This window comes from Hydractinia symbiolongicarpus, chromosome 9 (assembly GCF_029227915.1).
Source record: "Hydractinia symbiolongicarpus strain clone_291-10 chromosome 9, HSymV2.1, whole genome shotgun sequence".
Classification (NCBI taxonomy): Eukaryota; Metazoa; Cnidaria; class Hydrozoa; order Anthoathecata; family Hydractiniidae; genus Hydractinia; species Hydractinia symbiolongicarpus.
This window is the reverse complement of record NC_079883.1, coordinates 15,743,073-15,755,244: the sequence shown is the minus strand read 5'-3', so window position 1 is coordinate 15,755,244 and position 12,172 is coordinate 15,743,073. Positions and strand designations below refer to the sequence as shown.

General features: G+C 32.4%; 1 protein-coding gene across 5 annotated transcripts in view; it reads right to left on the bottom strand.

Annotated features, from left to right (window-relative positions):
• Positions 1-12,172, bottom strand: part of LOC130656756 (conserved oligomeric Golgi complex subunit 2-like) — a 71,635-nt gene that overhangs the window by 23,062 nt on the left and 36,401 nt on the right. For all 5 annotated transcript variants that reach the window (XR_008984994.1, XM_057459674.1, XM_057459671.1 and 2 more), the window contains exons 9-14: positions 9,163-9,275; positions 8,140-8,187; positions 6,095-6,166; positions 5,941-6,016; positions 5,473-5,618; positions 992-1,125 (exon numbers count right to left, since the gene is read on the bottom strand). Coding sequence is in view for 4 of the 5 variants with exons in the window: in XM_057459674.1 (XP_057315657.1) it covers positions 992-1,125; positions 5,473-5,618; positions 5,941-6,016; positions 6,095-6,166; positions 8,140-8,187; positions 9,163-9,275 (589 nt within the window). In the remaining variant the exon portion in view is untranslated. The remainder of the gene's footprint in view (positions 1-991; positions 1,126-5,472; positions 5,619-5,940; positions 6,017-6,094; positions 6,167-8,139; positions 8,188-9,162; positions 9,276-12,172) is intronic.

The following is a 12,172-nucleotide window of genomic DNA, read 5'->3' as shown; positions in this document are numbered from 1 at the left end:
AGTACAGATGATCACGCATTTTACTACAGACGATCACACATTTTACTACAGACAATCACACATTTTAGTACAGACGATCACACATTTTACTACAGATGATCACACATTTTACTACAGATGATCACACATTTTAGTACAGACGATCACACATTTTACTACAGACAATCACACATTTTAGTACAGACGATCACACATTTTAGTACAGACGATCACACATTTTAATACAGACGATCACACATTTTACTACAGACAATCACACATTTTAGTACAGACGATCACACATTTTAGTACAGACGATCACACATTTTACTACAGACGATCACACATTTTACTACAGACAATCACACATTTTAGTACAGACGATCACACATTTTAGTACAGACGATCACACATTTTAGTACAGACGATCACACATTTTACTACAGACGATCACACATTTTAGTACAGACAATCACACATTTTAGTACAGACGATCACACATTTTAGTACAGATGATCACACATTTTACTACAGACGATCACACATTTTACTACAGACAATCACACATTTTAGTACAGACGATCACACATTTTAGTACAGACGATCACACATTTTAGTAATATACACAGCATTAAATGATAGTGGCTATTGTAATCAATACAATATTTTGAAGAAAAGATCACTTATGCCATAATGAATTTTTCCAGGCTCATATTCTTAGTTTAGTCGGAAATTAAATGCTTTTCCAGGTTTCTTAAGATCGATGACAATGCTGCAACAAACAGGTTGCTTGAAAAAAGTTCCCAAACATTTGTTATCGTATTTTAGTTGCACATTTCCTAAGAATTTGAATGAATTTTTTAGAAGTAAAAAAATAATTTTTGTGCATGCTTAAAAATGATAAAAATGCATGCTTTTGACTACTGAATAGGATTTAAAGGTGGAGTAAATACATATAAATACACATATAACAGTTCAATATGTTTCCAAAAAATAACAAAGTTTTCCTTACGATGACGTCATTGCTATAACAGCTGACTTCACAACATCCTCTTTTCTACGTTCATCTAATGTACTAGAAGTTTTCTTGAAGTTTGTCAGAGGTGTAAAAGCAGCAGACACATATGAAGAAGGTTGCTGTGGTGGCTAAAAATTAAATTGAAGAATAAACTAAAAAATATCAAAAGCAAAGGCACAGGAGGGTGCCATTAAACCACTTTTCTAATAAGATATTTTGTTGCACAAATTCAGGTCTGATTTTCCTCGTTTCTTACATGAATCTATAGAGAGAGATGTGCATATTCTGCATGGATCGAGGGATATACCCTGTCTATTATTTTCAGCTAAAGTGTTTAATGCTCACTCTGAGCTACGCAGACCCAATTAACCACTAACCTACAGTTATAACTTAATAAGAAGCAAATCACAGGTGTTTTTTGTACTAATACCATTATTGCGTATAACAACCTTGCTACCATCTTTAAACACTAATTAGAAACCTAAAAAACTCCCTATAAATATGTAGACCTGTAATTCTGTAACTTACAGGGCCTACAAAATTTTCATTTTTTAAGTAGAATTAGTATATTTGACCGATATAATATACTAATTTCACTTAAAAACTGATTAAAACTATTTAAAAAAGGGTAAAACAACATATATTTAATGTGGTTAAAGTTGCTTCGTGAAAAAATTGTTTGATAAACACTGGTTATTCATTCTTCTGTGTTCATACAGTCACAGGTTTTCCATGGTGGTGTTCTTCTTCTGCATAATGTTCTTGTTGTAGGCGGTGATGACATGTTAGGCATAAAGCTGTAGCTAATTTTCACTTCGTTCGTTCTGGTTAGAATGTTATAATTTTTTTAAATTTTGATACGTTTACCGCTCGAACATTACATTACAGTGATAGCTACTACAACATCATATATATTCATCCTTTTGTAAATTACTTTAATGGGATAAATCTTCGCGGGGATTAAACTTCGCGCGATTCGCGGATTTGGGTACTATCCGCGAAAATATGTCCCTTCAAAAATTTTGAAAGAGGCCATCCGCGAAAATTTGTTCCCGCAAAAAGTTTTGAAAAATATGCTCGATGCGCGAAATTCTAATTTTTTGTTTTTCTTTGTTTTCAAAGTCTGAGGCTTCCTTTTTTGTAGGCCTAATTATTCAGCCCAGTACTGAAGATGAAAATATAAGGGAAAACTGACAAAGGTCTCGAATCAGTTGATCCTTTGCTCCCAGCTTCTAATGCAGATGATCAACCGCATATGAGTTCTCTTTCCAGCCTTACGTAGGAACAATTGAAAGTTCCTTACACCCACAGAATTAAATAGTAGTAGTGGATGTAACGGATAAAGAATCAGATTTTTTGGAATTCAATTAGAATTTCGTTTCGTTTTTATATAATTGTATTTATTTTACCTGACGTTATAGTTGTGTTGAAAAAGCTTTGAACTAAAATGCAAAACTACATTTTGTCTCGGTCGGTGTAGAAATGACAGATGTAACGAGGGTCGATGAGACAGTACTTTTCAGCCCCGAACCCTTTTGACAACTTATTTTGCTTTCTTTAAAAATTGCTATTATGACCTCATCTGCGAAAAGTCTCCGCGAAAAAACAAAACATCCCTTTTCCGCAAAAATAAGTTCCCGCGAAATGCTAAAATTTATCCCATTAAAGTATGCTTTTAGTCATATTATATGCTCTCTGAAATTTAGTTGTTTTTCCGTCTGTAAAATTTGTTGACTATACTTCACCTTGCTCCTTTAGTAATTGAACATTCTGTATATGACTTTCATTTCTGGATGTTTTTTTACACACTAGTCGGTGACCTGTAGAAAAATCCACAGGTTCGCTCGTCTTTTTTATAACCCTGTTGCGTGCGTCTCGCTACTTGCGGTACTATTTTGCGTGACAGACAGACGGAATACGGCTATTATTAAAGAGACTAGTCGGTAGCCCGTGGATAAATCCGCAGGTTCGTCCGTCCTTTGTATAACGTATTTCTTGTTTCAGTAACATACTTTTTCTCGCGCATAAACAGACAGACGGAATACGGCTATTATTAAAGAGACCCACTGTTGGTAACTATGAATTTATATTTATCCTGGTTGTGGGTTCTGGCCCTGTAGTTAGTCTCCATGTAAAAGACAATTAAACCATTTTAAATACTTGACTATCTGTGTGTGAGCCAAAATTGTAACTTTTCAAAAAAAAAAATTAAAAAAGCAGGGGTCATAAAAACTGCATTTTGAAGGCATTTTTTAAAAAAGGCATTTTGAATTTTAGGATTAATATTTTAACACGTTTTTAGCAGTTTATAAATTTTAAACAAACCAATGCTAAGATTATAGCTACAAACGTAGATTCTGATGAAGCATCGCCAATCAGCTAGCTAGCAGGCCTTATTATTCAGTTTGGTATAACAGATTTTAATCCTTGCTAACATTATTTCTTTTTCTGTTTTTCTTTTACGATTTTTACTAACAGACAATCACACATTTTAGTACAGACGATCACACATTTTAGTACAGACGATCACACATTTTACTACAGACGATCACACATTTTACTACAGACAATCACACATTTTAGTACAGACGATCACACATTTTAGTACAGACGATCACACATTTTAGTACAGACGATCACACATTTTACTACAGACGATCACACATTTTAGTACAGACAATCACACATTTTAGTACAGACGATCACACATTTTAGTACAGATGATCACGCATTTTACTACAGACGATCACACATTTTACTACAGACAATCACACATTTTAGTACAGACGATCACACATTTTACTACAGATGATCACACATTTTTTTGTAGGCCTAATTATTCAGCCCAGTACTGAAGATGAAAATATAAGGGAAAACTGACAAAGGTCTCGAATCAGTTGATCCTTTGCTCCCAGCTTCTAATGCAGATGATCAACCGCATATGAGTTCTCTTTCCAGCCTTACGTAGGAACAATTGAAAGTTCCTTACACCCACAGAATTAAATAGTAGTAGTGGATGTAACGGATAAAGAATCAGATTTTTTGGAATTCAATTAGAATTTCGTTTCGTTTTTATATAATTGTATTTATTTTACCTGACGTTATAGTTGTGTTGAAAAAGCTTTGAACTAAAATGCAAAACTACATTTTGTCTCGGTCGGTGTAGAAATGACAGATGTAACGAGGGTCGATGAGACAGTACTTTTCAGCCCCGAACCCTTTTGACAACTTATTTTGCTTTCTTTAAAAATTGCTATTATGACCTCATCTGCGAAAAGTCTCCGCGAAAAAACAAAACATCCCTTTTCCGCAAAAATAAGTTCCCGCGAAATGCTAAAATTTATCCCATTAAAGTATGCTTTTAGTCATATTATATGCTCTCTGAAATTTAGTTGTTTTTCCGTCTGTAAAATTTGTTGACTATACTTCACCTTGCTCCTTTAGTAATTGAACATTCTGTATATGACTTTCATTTCTGGATGTTTTTTTACACACTAGTCGGTGACCTGTAGAAAAATCCACAGGTTCGCTCGTCTTTTTTATAACCCTGTTGCGTGCGTCTCGCTACTTGCGGTACTATTTTGCGTGACAGACAGACGGAATACGGCTATTATTAAAGAGACTAGTCGGTAGCCCGTGGATAAATCCGCAGGTTCGTCCGTCCTTTGTATAACGTATTTCTTGTTTCAGTAACATACTTTTTCTCGCGCATAAACAGACAGACGGAATACGGCTATTATTAAAGAGACCCACTGTTGGTAACTATGAATTTATATTTATCCTGGTTGTGGGTTCTGGCCCTGTAGTTAGTCTCCATGTAAAAGACAATTAAACCATTTTAAATACTTGACTATCTGTGTGTGAGCCAAAATTGTAACTTTTCAAAAAAAAAAATTAAAAAAGCAGGGGTCATAAAAACTGCATTTTGAAGGCATTTTTTAAAAAAGGCATTTTGAATTTTAGGATTAATATTTTAACACGTTTTTAGCAGTTTATAAATTTTAAACAAACCAATGCTAAGATTATAGCTACAAACGTAGATTCTGATGAAGCATCGCCAATCAGCTAGCTAGCAGGCCTTATTATTCAGTTTGGTATAACAGATTTTAATCCTTGCTAACATTATTTCTTTTTCTGTTTTTCTTTTACGATTTTTACTAAGCCGCAACTGTGGGCTGTGGCTATCTAGCTATTTGTTTCCTCTGGCTAAAAAGTGAAAGTAGGCAAATACATTTGGCTGCAACAAAATTTTTAAATTATCTTTCTTTTACTAAATGCAGTTAGGTAGCTACACCTTCTACTGTAAACGTTGGCAAAAGTCTAAAGAGACAACGGCTTCGATTAGCCTGTGATACTTGGGGTTTCTTTTTTACCTGCAATTAATGCCGTGTTTATTTAAACTGGCTTATAAATTTAAACTTGTCCATTGGTTAAGTTACACAGTTAATTTTGGAATGGAAACAGAATCATGGTACCTCCTTGTTTGTTCTTCGATATAGCCTCGGAACATTTTTTACGTTGTCTAAAAACGTGCTTCCTTCTTCTGCTACTCGCTTGACGAGATGTTCATCAAGAACATGTAGCTGCTCTTTTAATCCATTACATGCTTCATTAAGTGCATCTATGACGAAGAAAAGCTTAAATCAACTAAAAGTCATAATGACATGGCGCATTGGTAAATGCAGTTGGTAATCAAAAGCTTACATATTAGACTCGGGTCCACATTAAAGGGTCTATGACAGGGTCTCATTTTAGTCACATACAACATTTATCATACATACAAGACAGCACTATAACAATTTGAGGCACCTAAATAGACTTGCCATTAATCACCACTGCAGGTTAATATAAAACCTACTACATGATCTATACACTTATAAGAGGAAGAAGAAACCAACAAACGGGAAAAACTATACGGGTCATTATGATTATACCAAAAATACCTTTATAAAGGTTTGTATCACTTGGTCCTATTTCTTTTATATATATATCGATTACCTCTTTGTAATATTCTTCCACCTTAACAAAAAAATTTAACTATCAAATTGAATTACTTAGTTAACAAAAAACATATTTCATGGATTTTTTGTTACACACCTTCTTTAAGAAATAGAGACCGTCACCAAGTAGGTGTGATAGATTCTCCACTGTGATATCTTTATATACAGCCTAAATCAGAAAGTTTAGAAAATTGGTAATTTTTTTACTTTCTCTGAATTTTGCATTATTAACCTTATCATGGCTGGTCATATTGACACAGCCCCTTTGCTGGTTCTATCTTTAGTCTTTACACATGCTTTAGATAATGGTTTAATATTGTTTTACCATTGTTATTATCCTATTTTGGATTTTCTTAGGTTACAACTAATCTTACAAAGATTTAATAAATAAAAATTACCATAACAAATGACTGATTACAGATATGGCTAAAGTAGTCAATATATTTAACGAAAACTAAAAGTACAGGACTGAAGTTTCAGACTGAAAAATGACGAGATGTACACTAAAATTTAAAAACAGTATTATCTATAAATGGTAAAAAAGTGCTATAATTGTTTCTAAAAGGATTTAATTAACATGCCGAAACCTTAAAAGTTGCACTTTTTACTGCAATATAGATATTGGCAAAAGTCTAAAGTTCATTGATTAAATGAGACAACAGTCCCGATTAACCTGTGATACTGGTGGTTTCTTTTTAAACCAGAATTAATTTTGCCACTGCACGCTGTTTTTATTCAAACTAACGATTTTTAAAATTTTTTTAAAAAAAGCCCTTGCAAAGATGGTGGAATACATGCAACCTTTGTCTTACTAAAAAATACTAGATAATTACGCCAAGTTTGAAACCTTAAATACCATACTTGCAACTTGAAAGGTTGAAGTAAATACTTCTTAAAATATTAAAATTAAATTTAATCCTTGCTAATATTTTGGAAAATGAAAATAGTTCTAATTGGCCATCTAAATCCAAAATTCCTACCCTTTCCCTGACATTTTTTAAAAAGACCAAATTTCCTGACATTCTGCATATATTCTCAAAATTCCTGACAGAGTGGACACCATGAATTATACTTAAATAGCAAAAAATACAGTAAGAGGTCAATAATTTATTACTTTGTTACTTCCTCAGGTTATGTACAAATATCTACCATTCATGTTGTTTACTATTTCAACTGTTGGCCTTAATGTTATTAATGCATTGTAATGACTTTCTTTTTTTAAATTAAGCTATTACGTTACTTATTACAGTTTTTGACGATTGATTTGTCGATCGATATTTGACACATACTTCTTTCCGTTAATGATCAAATTTTTTTTACATATTTTGTTTACCCTTTGCGCCTATTTTGCATGTGCTTTTGACGGAGTGTTGAAGAGGTTTAAAAATTATCAGTCTGTCTGTTCAACACAGGAGGAAGAAAATGATGAAATATCTTTTTTATTTTTCACTTTGTTCAATAGTGTCCTTAATTTTTTTACTCTGTGTGAAAATAGAAGAGAGTTAACAGAACGCCATAAGGCATGATTTTTAGTTGATAAACTAGATCGGCGGTTTTTTTGGGAAAAAAACCTTTTTCTTCTTTAATTTTTAATAAAATATTTGACTTATTAATTATTGATAGCTAAGGGGTGTAACATTCCTCCACTATTCTTTTTTGTCACACCCCAACCCCTCATCTTATCACAAAAAGGTGCGAAGACAAATTAGTTGGAACAGTTATATCTTGGGCTATAACAGTTTTTTTAACATAGAAAGTGAGGAAAAAACTGAGTTATTTCAAAAAAATTAATTTGCCACAAAATTGGAACAACGTGTTGTTTAAGTTTTCCAGAACTAAATTTTGAAAAACAAAAATTTCAATGAAGGGAGTGTTCGATAAAAATAAGCTGAAAGGGTGAATTTATGTGTATAACTTTTTTCCTCCAATTTTTTAAGGATATAATATTATAATTATGCTATAGATAATTTATTTGACTATCAGAATATATATATTTGATGGGATTAATATCACCAGCAAAGGAGATATTTCAAATCTACCAAGTATGTGTCTCAGGAGGTTACTGTATCTGTAAAAACATTATGTGGCACAAGGTTTTCAAAAAAAACAAAATATATGTTCTAAAGGCAATTATTTACCCACCGTGTGTTCTGAAGTTGATTTGAAAAATATCGATAATCTATTAATCACCTAGAAAAAATTGTACACATCTATAAATTGAAACAAAACTTAATTTAAATTTCAGACTTTAGGAAAAACTAGCATATTTCGTCACTGTAGTTTATAAAGACAAATTAATTTACATAAGATTTAGCTCTTAAATCTCGGTAATACAGGCAAAAAAGCTCTAGTCTGTACATAAAAACCCAAAGGAGTTTATTATAAAAAAAAGAAACCTTAATCCTATTTCTGCTGGGACCGGACTGCACAATCCCCAGCATTGAGAAGCCCCCATATAGGGGGCTTCTCGATGCTGGAGATGACGTGTCCCGCTTCTGTAATTCTAAAGTTGTTGTAAATTGACATGAAACTTACCCGAGTTCCCTAGGCTTTTAGTAACAACTTTTCCAAAAAACTGTAGTATCAGCACTTGTACGAATAACAAAATCAAATTTGCAGAGATGGGTAATAATTAGCCTAAATTTGATATTCGTAGAATTTTGGTATAATTGCTTAGTATTTAGTAAGACTAATGTGGAAAAATGTAACAATTTATACTACGAAGTTTCCTAACCCTTACAGATGATAAAAAAAAATAAAAATAAAATACCAATATACAAAAAGATAAACACGAAAAAATATTTACCATAACTTTAAAAGTCTAACAAAGAGAAAATAAAAGTCTAACAAAGAGAAAATAAAAGTCTAACAAGACTTTAGCATATAAGTTTTGAAATAAAATAAATAAAATGAAAGTGACAAAATCTTTCCAAGTTTAACTAAGCACATAAATTATCAAGAAAAGTGCATCAGGGTAGCTGCATCAGCCTATCCCACCAGAAGGAGTAGGGTTAAGCGCTTGTAGCATTTTCAAGATTTATTAAATGGGATTCAGAGCCCTCTGATGCAATGCAAAATTGTAAATGAAAAAAATCAAATACGACAAAAGTACAGAGGCAGGTTACAAGCAAGCAAATTAAAAATTGAATTGAAGAAATATGTAACCTGTAAACACAGCTTCCAAAAACGTCCTTTTAACGCAGGTATGTAAACATCACCTTTCCAGCATTGCACAATACCAAGCCAACAACTACCAACAATGTTGGTCATAAACAATTCTAAAGACAAACATGGCACATTATCTCACCTACAACTAAATAACCTGTTACACAGCTAAGAAAGAGTCATAAAATAACAGCCTTTAATAAGAAACTGTACGTGTTAAAAAGTAAATCTTGCCTACAAAAAAGCATAAAAATGCTATTGAAGAGAATGCACAAAGTAACGAAATTTAAGTTGGTTTGATTTAAAGATTTCATTTCAAACATTGATACTAATAACTACTCGTTAGCATATGAAAAAATCCATGGGTATTTTGACCACAAGAAATTTAGAGCTAAATTTCAGGACATTTCGAGAATGTGCCTGCATTATTAGCCTGTTAGCATAAACTAATAAATATGTTGTCTGAAAGAAAGCTGCAAACAAACATTTTTAATACATAAAATCGCACATACATATTTAAGCCCCTAAAATAATGCCATCGTTCATATTTCAAGTATTTTAAATTTCATGCATTTCTAGCACAAAGTAGCATTCCAGCCACCATTTTGAAGACGCAAACAACAACCAACAAAATTAAATAGTATTTTGTTGTTCAAAATACCCGTTTGTCTCAATTCCGTTAATTTTTGGGAAGAGGAAATATGTGAAAATTAAAGGCGTACTGTTGTACCTTTAGCCTTTTCTGAAACAGGTGAGTATGTAAAAATTAGGAGCCTGAAATTATGAAATAACTGCATCATGGAGGTGGAAATAAAGAGATTGAACACCTTTGTTTCTATTGGAATCATCTGTGATCGATCAGTTGCAAATCTATTCATTGTCTTTTTAAATTCTAGCGTGTGTCAGTTTTAGTACATTTCATCAGAAAACAATCAAAATGTTAATAAGTTACAACATTACGTAATTGATTAGCCAGTCAAACAATAGTTCATTTCAAACTCAAAGTCAAACGAAAATTTTATTATCTTTCGAAGTTATTATTGAAATGACACCATTTAAAAAGAAAAAAAACTCTTCTAAATTTTCCATTTATAACTCACTCTCGACTCATAGCTTGGTCATGCTAAATTTTAATAAATCTTTAAGCATATTCCGCTTCATACAGAAGTTAGAAAACTGGTTAAAATAGCTTTTTTTTAAAGGAACCGAAGATAATTAAATGTTGTTATGAAAACTCACTCTTTTCCTTAGCGAAAAAAAACAACGCAACATCTCTGCTTTGTCTAAAAATCACGGTTTTTTTACATATAAACAAACGGCGTGCTGAAGGATTACGTAATGTTTTTTGTTAAAATCCAGTGAAATGCACATCACGCATGAATATCAAAGGGATGCCGAAACAATAGCAATTTGAATAGAATTTTAATGCACACTGAAATGAGTTCAATCTTATTCTCTATTTCTACTTCCATGTTAGCAAATAGTTACAAACTAACTGCCCCCCCCCATACTTGAACATTGATTTATCTGTTTTAAATTAATCATTGTATTTATTCGATTGATGATCTTGGGATTTCAAAAAATGTGAATGTTAAGTTTCATGGCAATTTAACGCAAATGTTGAGTTAGAAAATTTCTTAAGATTTTGTATAACTTTAAAAAACAATGATGATAATGATGTAGACATTATGTGGAAAATTATGTGTTCCATTGCCAAAAGGTTTGGAGCTCTAGGGCATGGTTACCACACATTCAGTGGAGCACCCTTTTACGCTGTGTATCGCCCAATTTAGGCATTTTTTCAAAAGACAATTGTCACTTCAGATTGAAATAAAACACAATCCATAGTCCGTTGCTACAGTTGTATATCCAGGCAGGTATAATCAACTTGCCGGCTGTTTAGAAAGCTGCTTTATGTTGAAAATTTGAACTGAGATGCTAAAAAATTTCCCAATAAAGCCTATAAAGAAGCCTTTGTGCTTTAGATATTGTGTTTACCCTTTTGTGAATACTTCTTCTGCATTTTTCTGTTTTGAAAATATTGTGTTTACGTTTTTTTGGTATGGTTGGTGTTCCATTTCATTTTTAGATGGTGCAATGTGTGGTGTGAATTTTTTGCTTTTCTCTGGTGATTTGATTTCCACAATAAGTAACAATATATTTTATGCAACGTTCTCAGAGTTCAATTACTTATCTAAGGAGATTAACAAAAAAACCAAGAACAAAAACTAAGAACGTTTGTTTGTGAAGTTTAGTGTTTTGATAAAAAAAAGTGTAGTAAGCCCACTCAGAAAAGCTACAAAAAATGTTTATTTTTTTGCATCAGAGAATAAGTCTATTTCGACAATGGTACGAAATGTAACACTTTTCATTTCTTTTTTACAGATACACCAAATTTTAGTCTTGATGTCCTCGTAAACTATGCTCTTGTCAGAAAAACGTTAAGGTATCTTTCGATCTTTTAAAAAGTCGTTAGAATAACAGATGACAAAAAATGTTGTGTAAATTTAAAATTTGTTTATCTGTGGCAACTTGCAGTGACATTGCCATCTACAAGCCACTACAACTTATACACCATAAGGATTTAAAGACAATGAATAGATACATAGTTAAAATGTATTAAAGACTACTCACTCAGTTTATAACTAAAACTTTAAGACAATGTTCTTAGCTGCTGCATCTAAACACTATATCCCGATTATCGTGAAAATAGACAAGTTCCATTTATGTCATAAAAGTTATATATGGCTTGATAACTTAGTAAGTAGCATATCGCGTCAGATATAGTTATTTACTTGGTATTATTTAATATTTTTTATTTGTTGTCTTTATAATAATAGCTGTGCTTTTCCTGTTCAAAAGGGCTGTGCACTGCTTTATATCAAGCCTATACAAAATCCTTGCTATTTAAAAAATTAGAAAGAATATCAAGGAAGGTTTCAAACCATGACAGTGCTGTGCGGTTAAAACAAGGGGATAGCTTTGGTGTGAGATGGGACAAGTTTTTGGT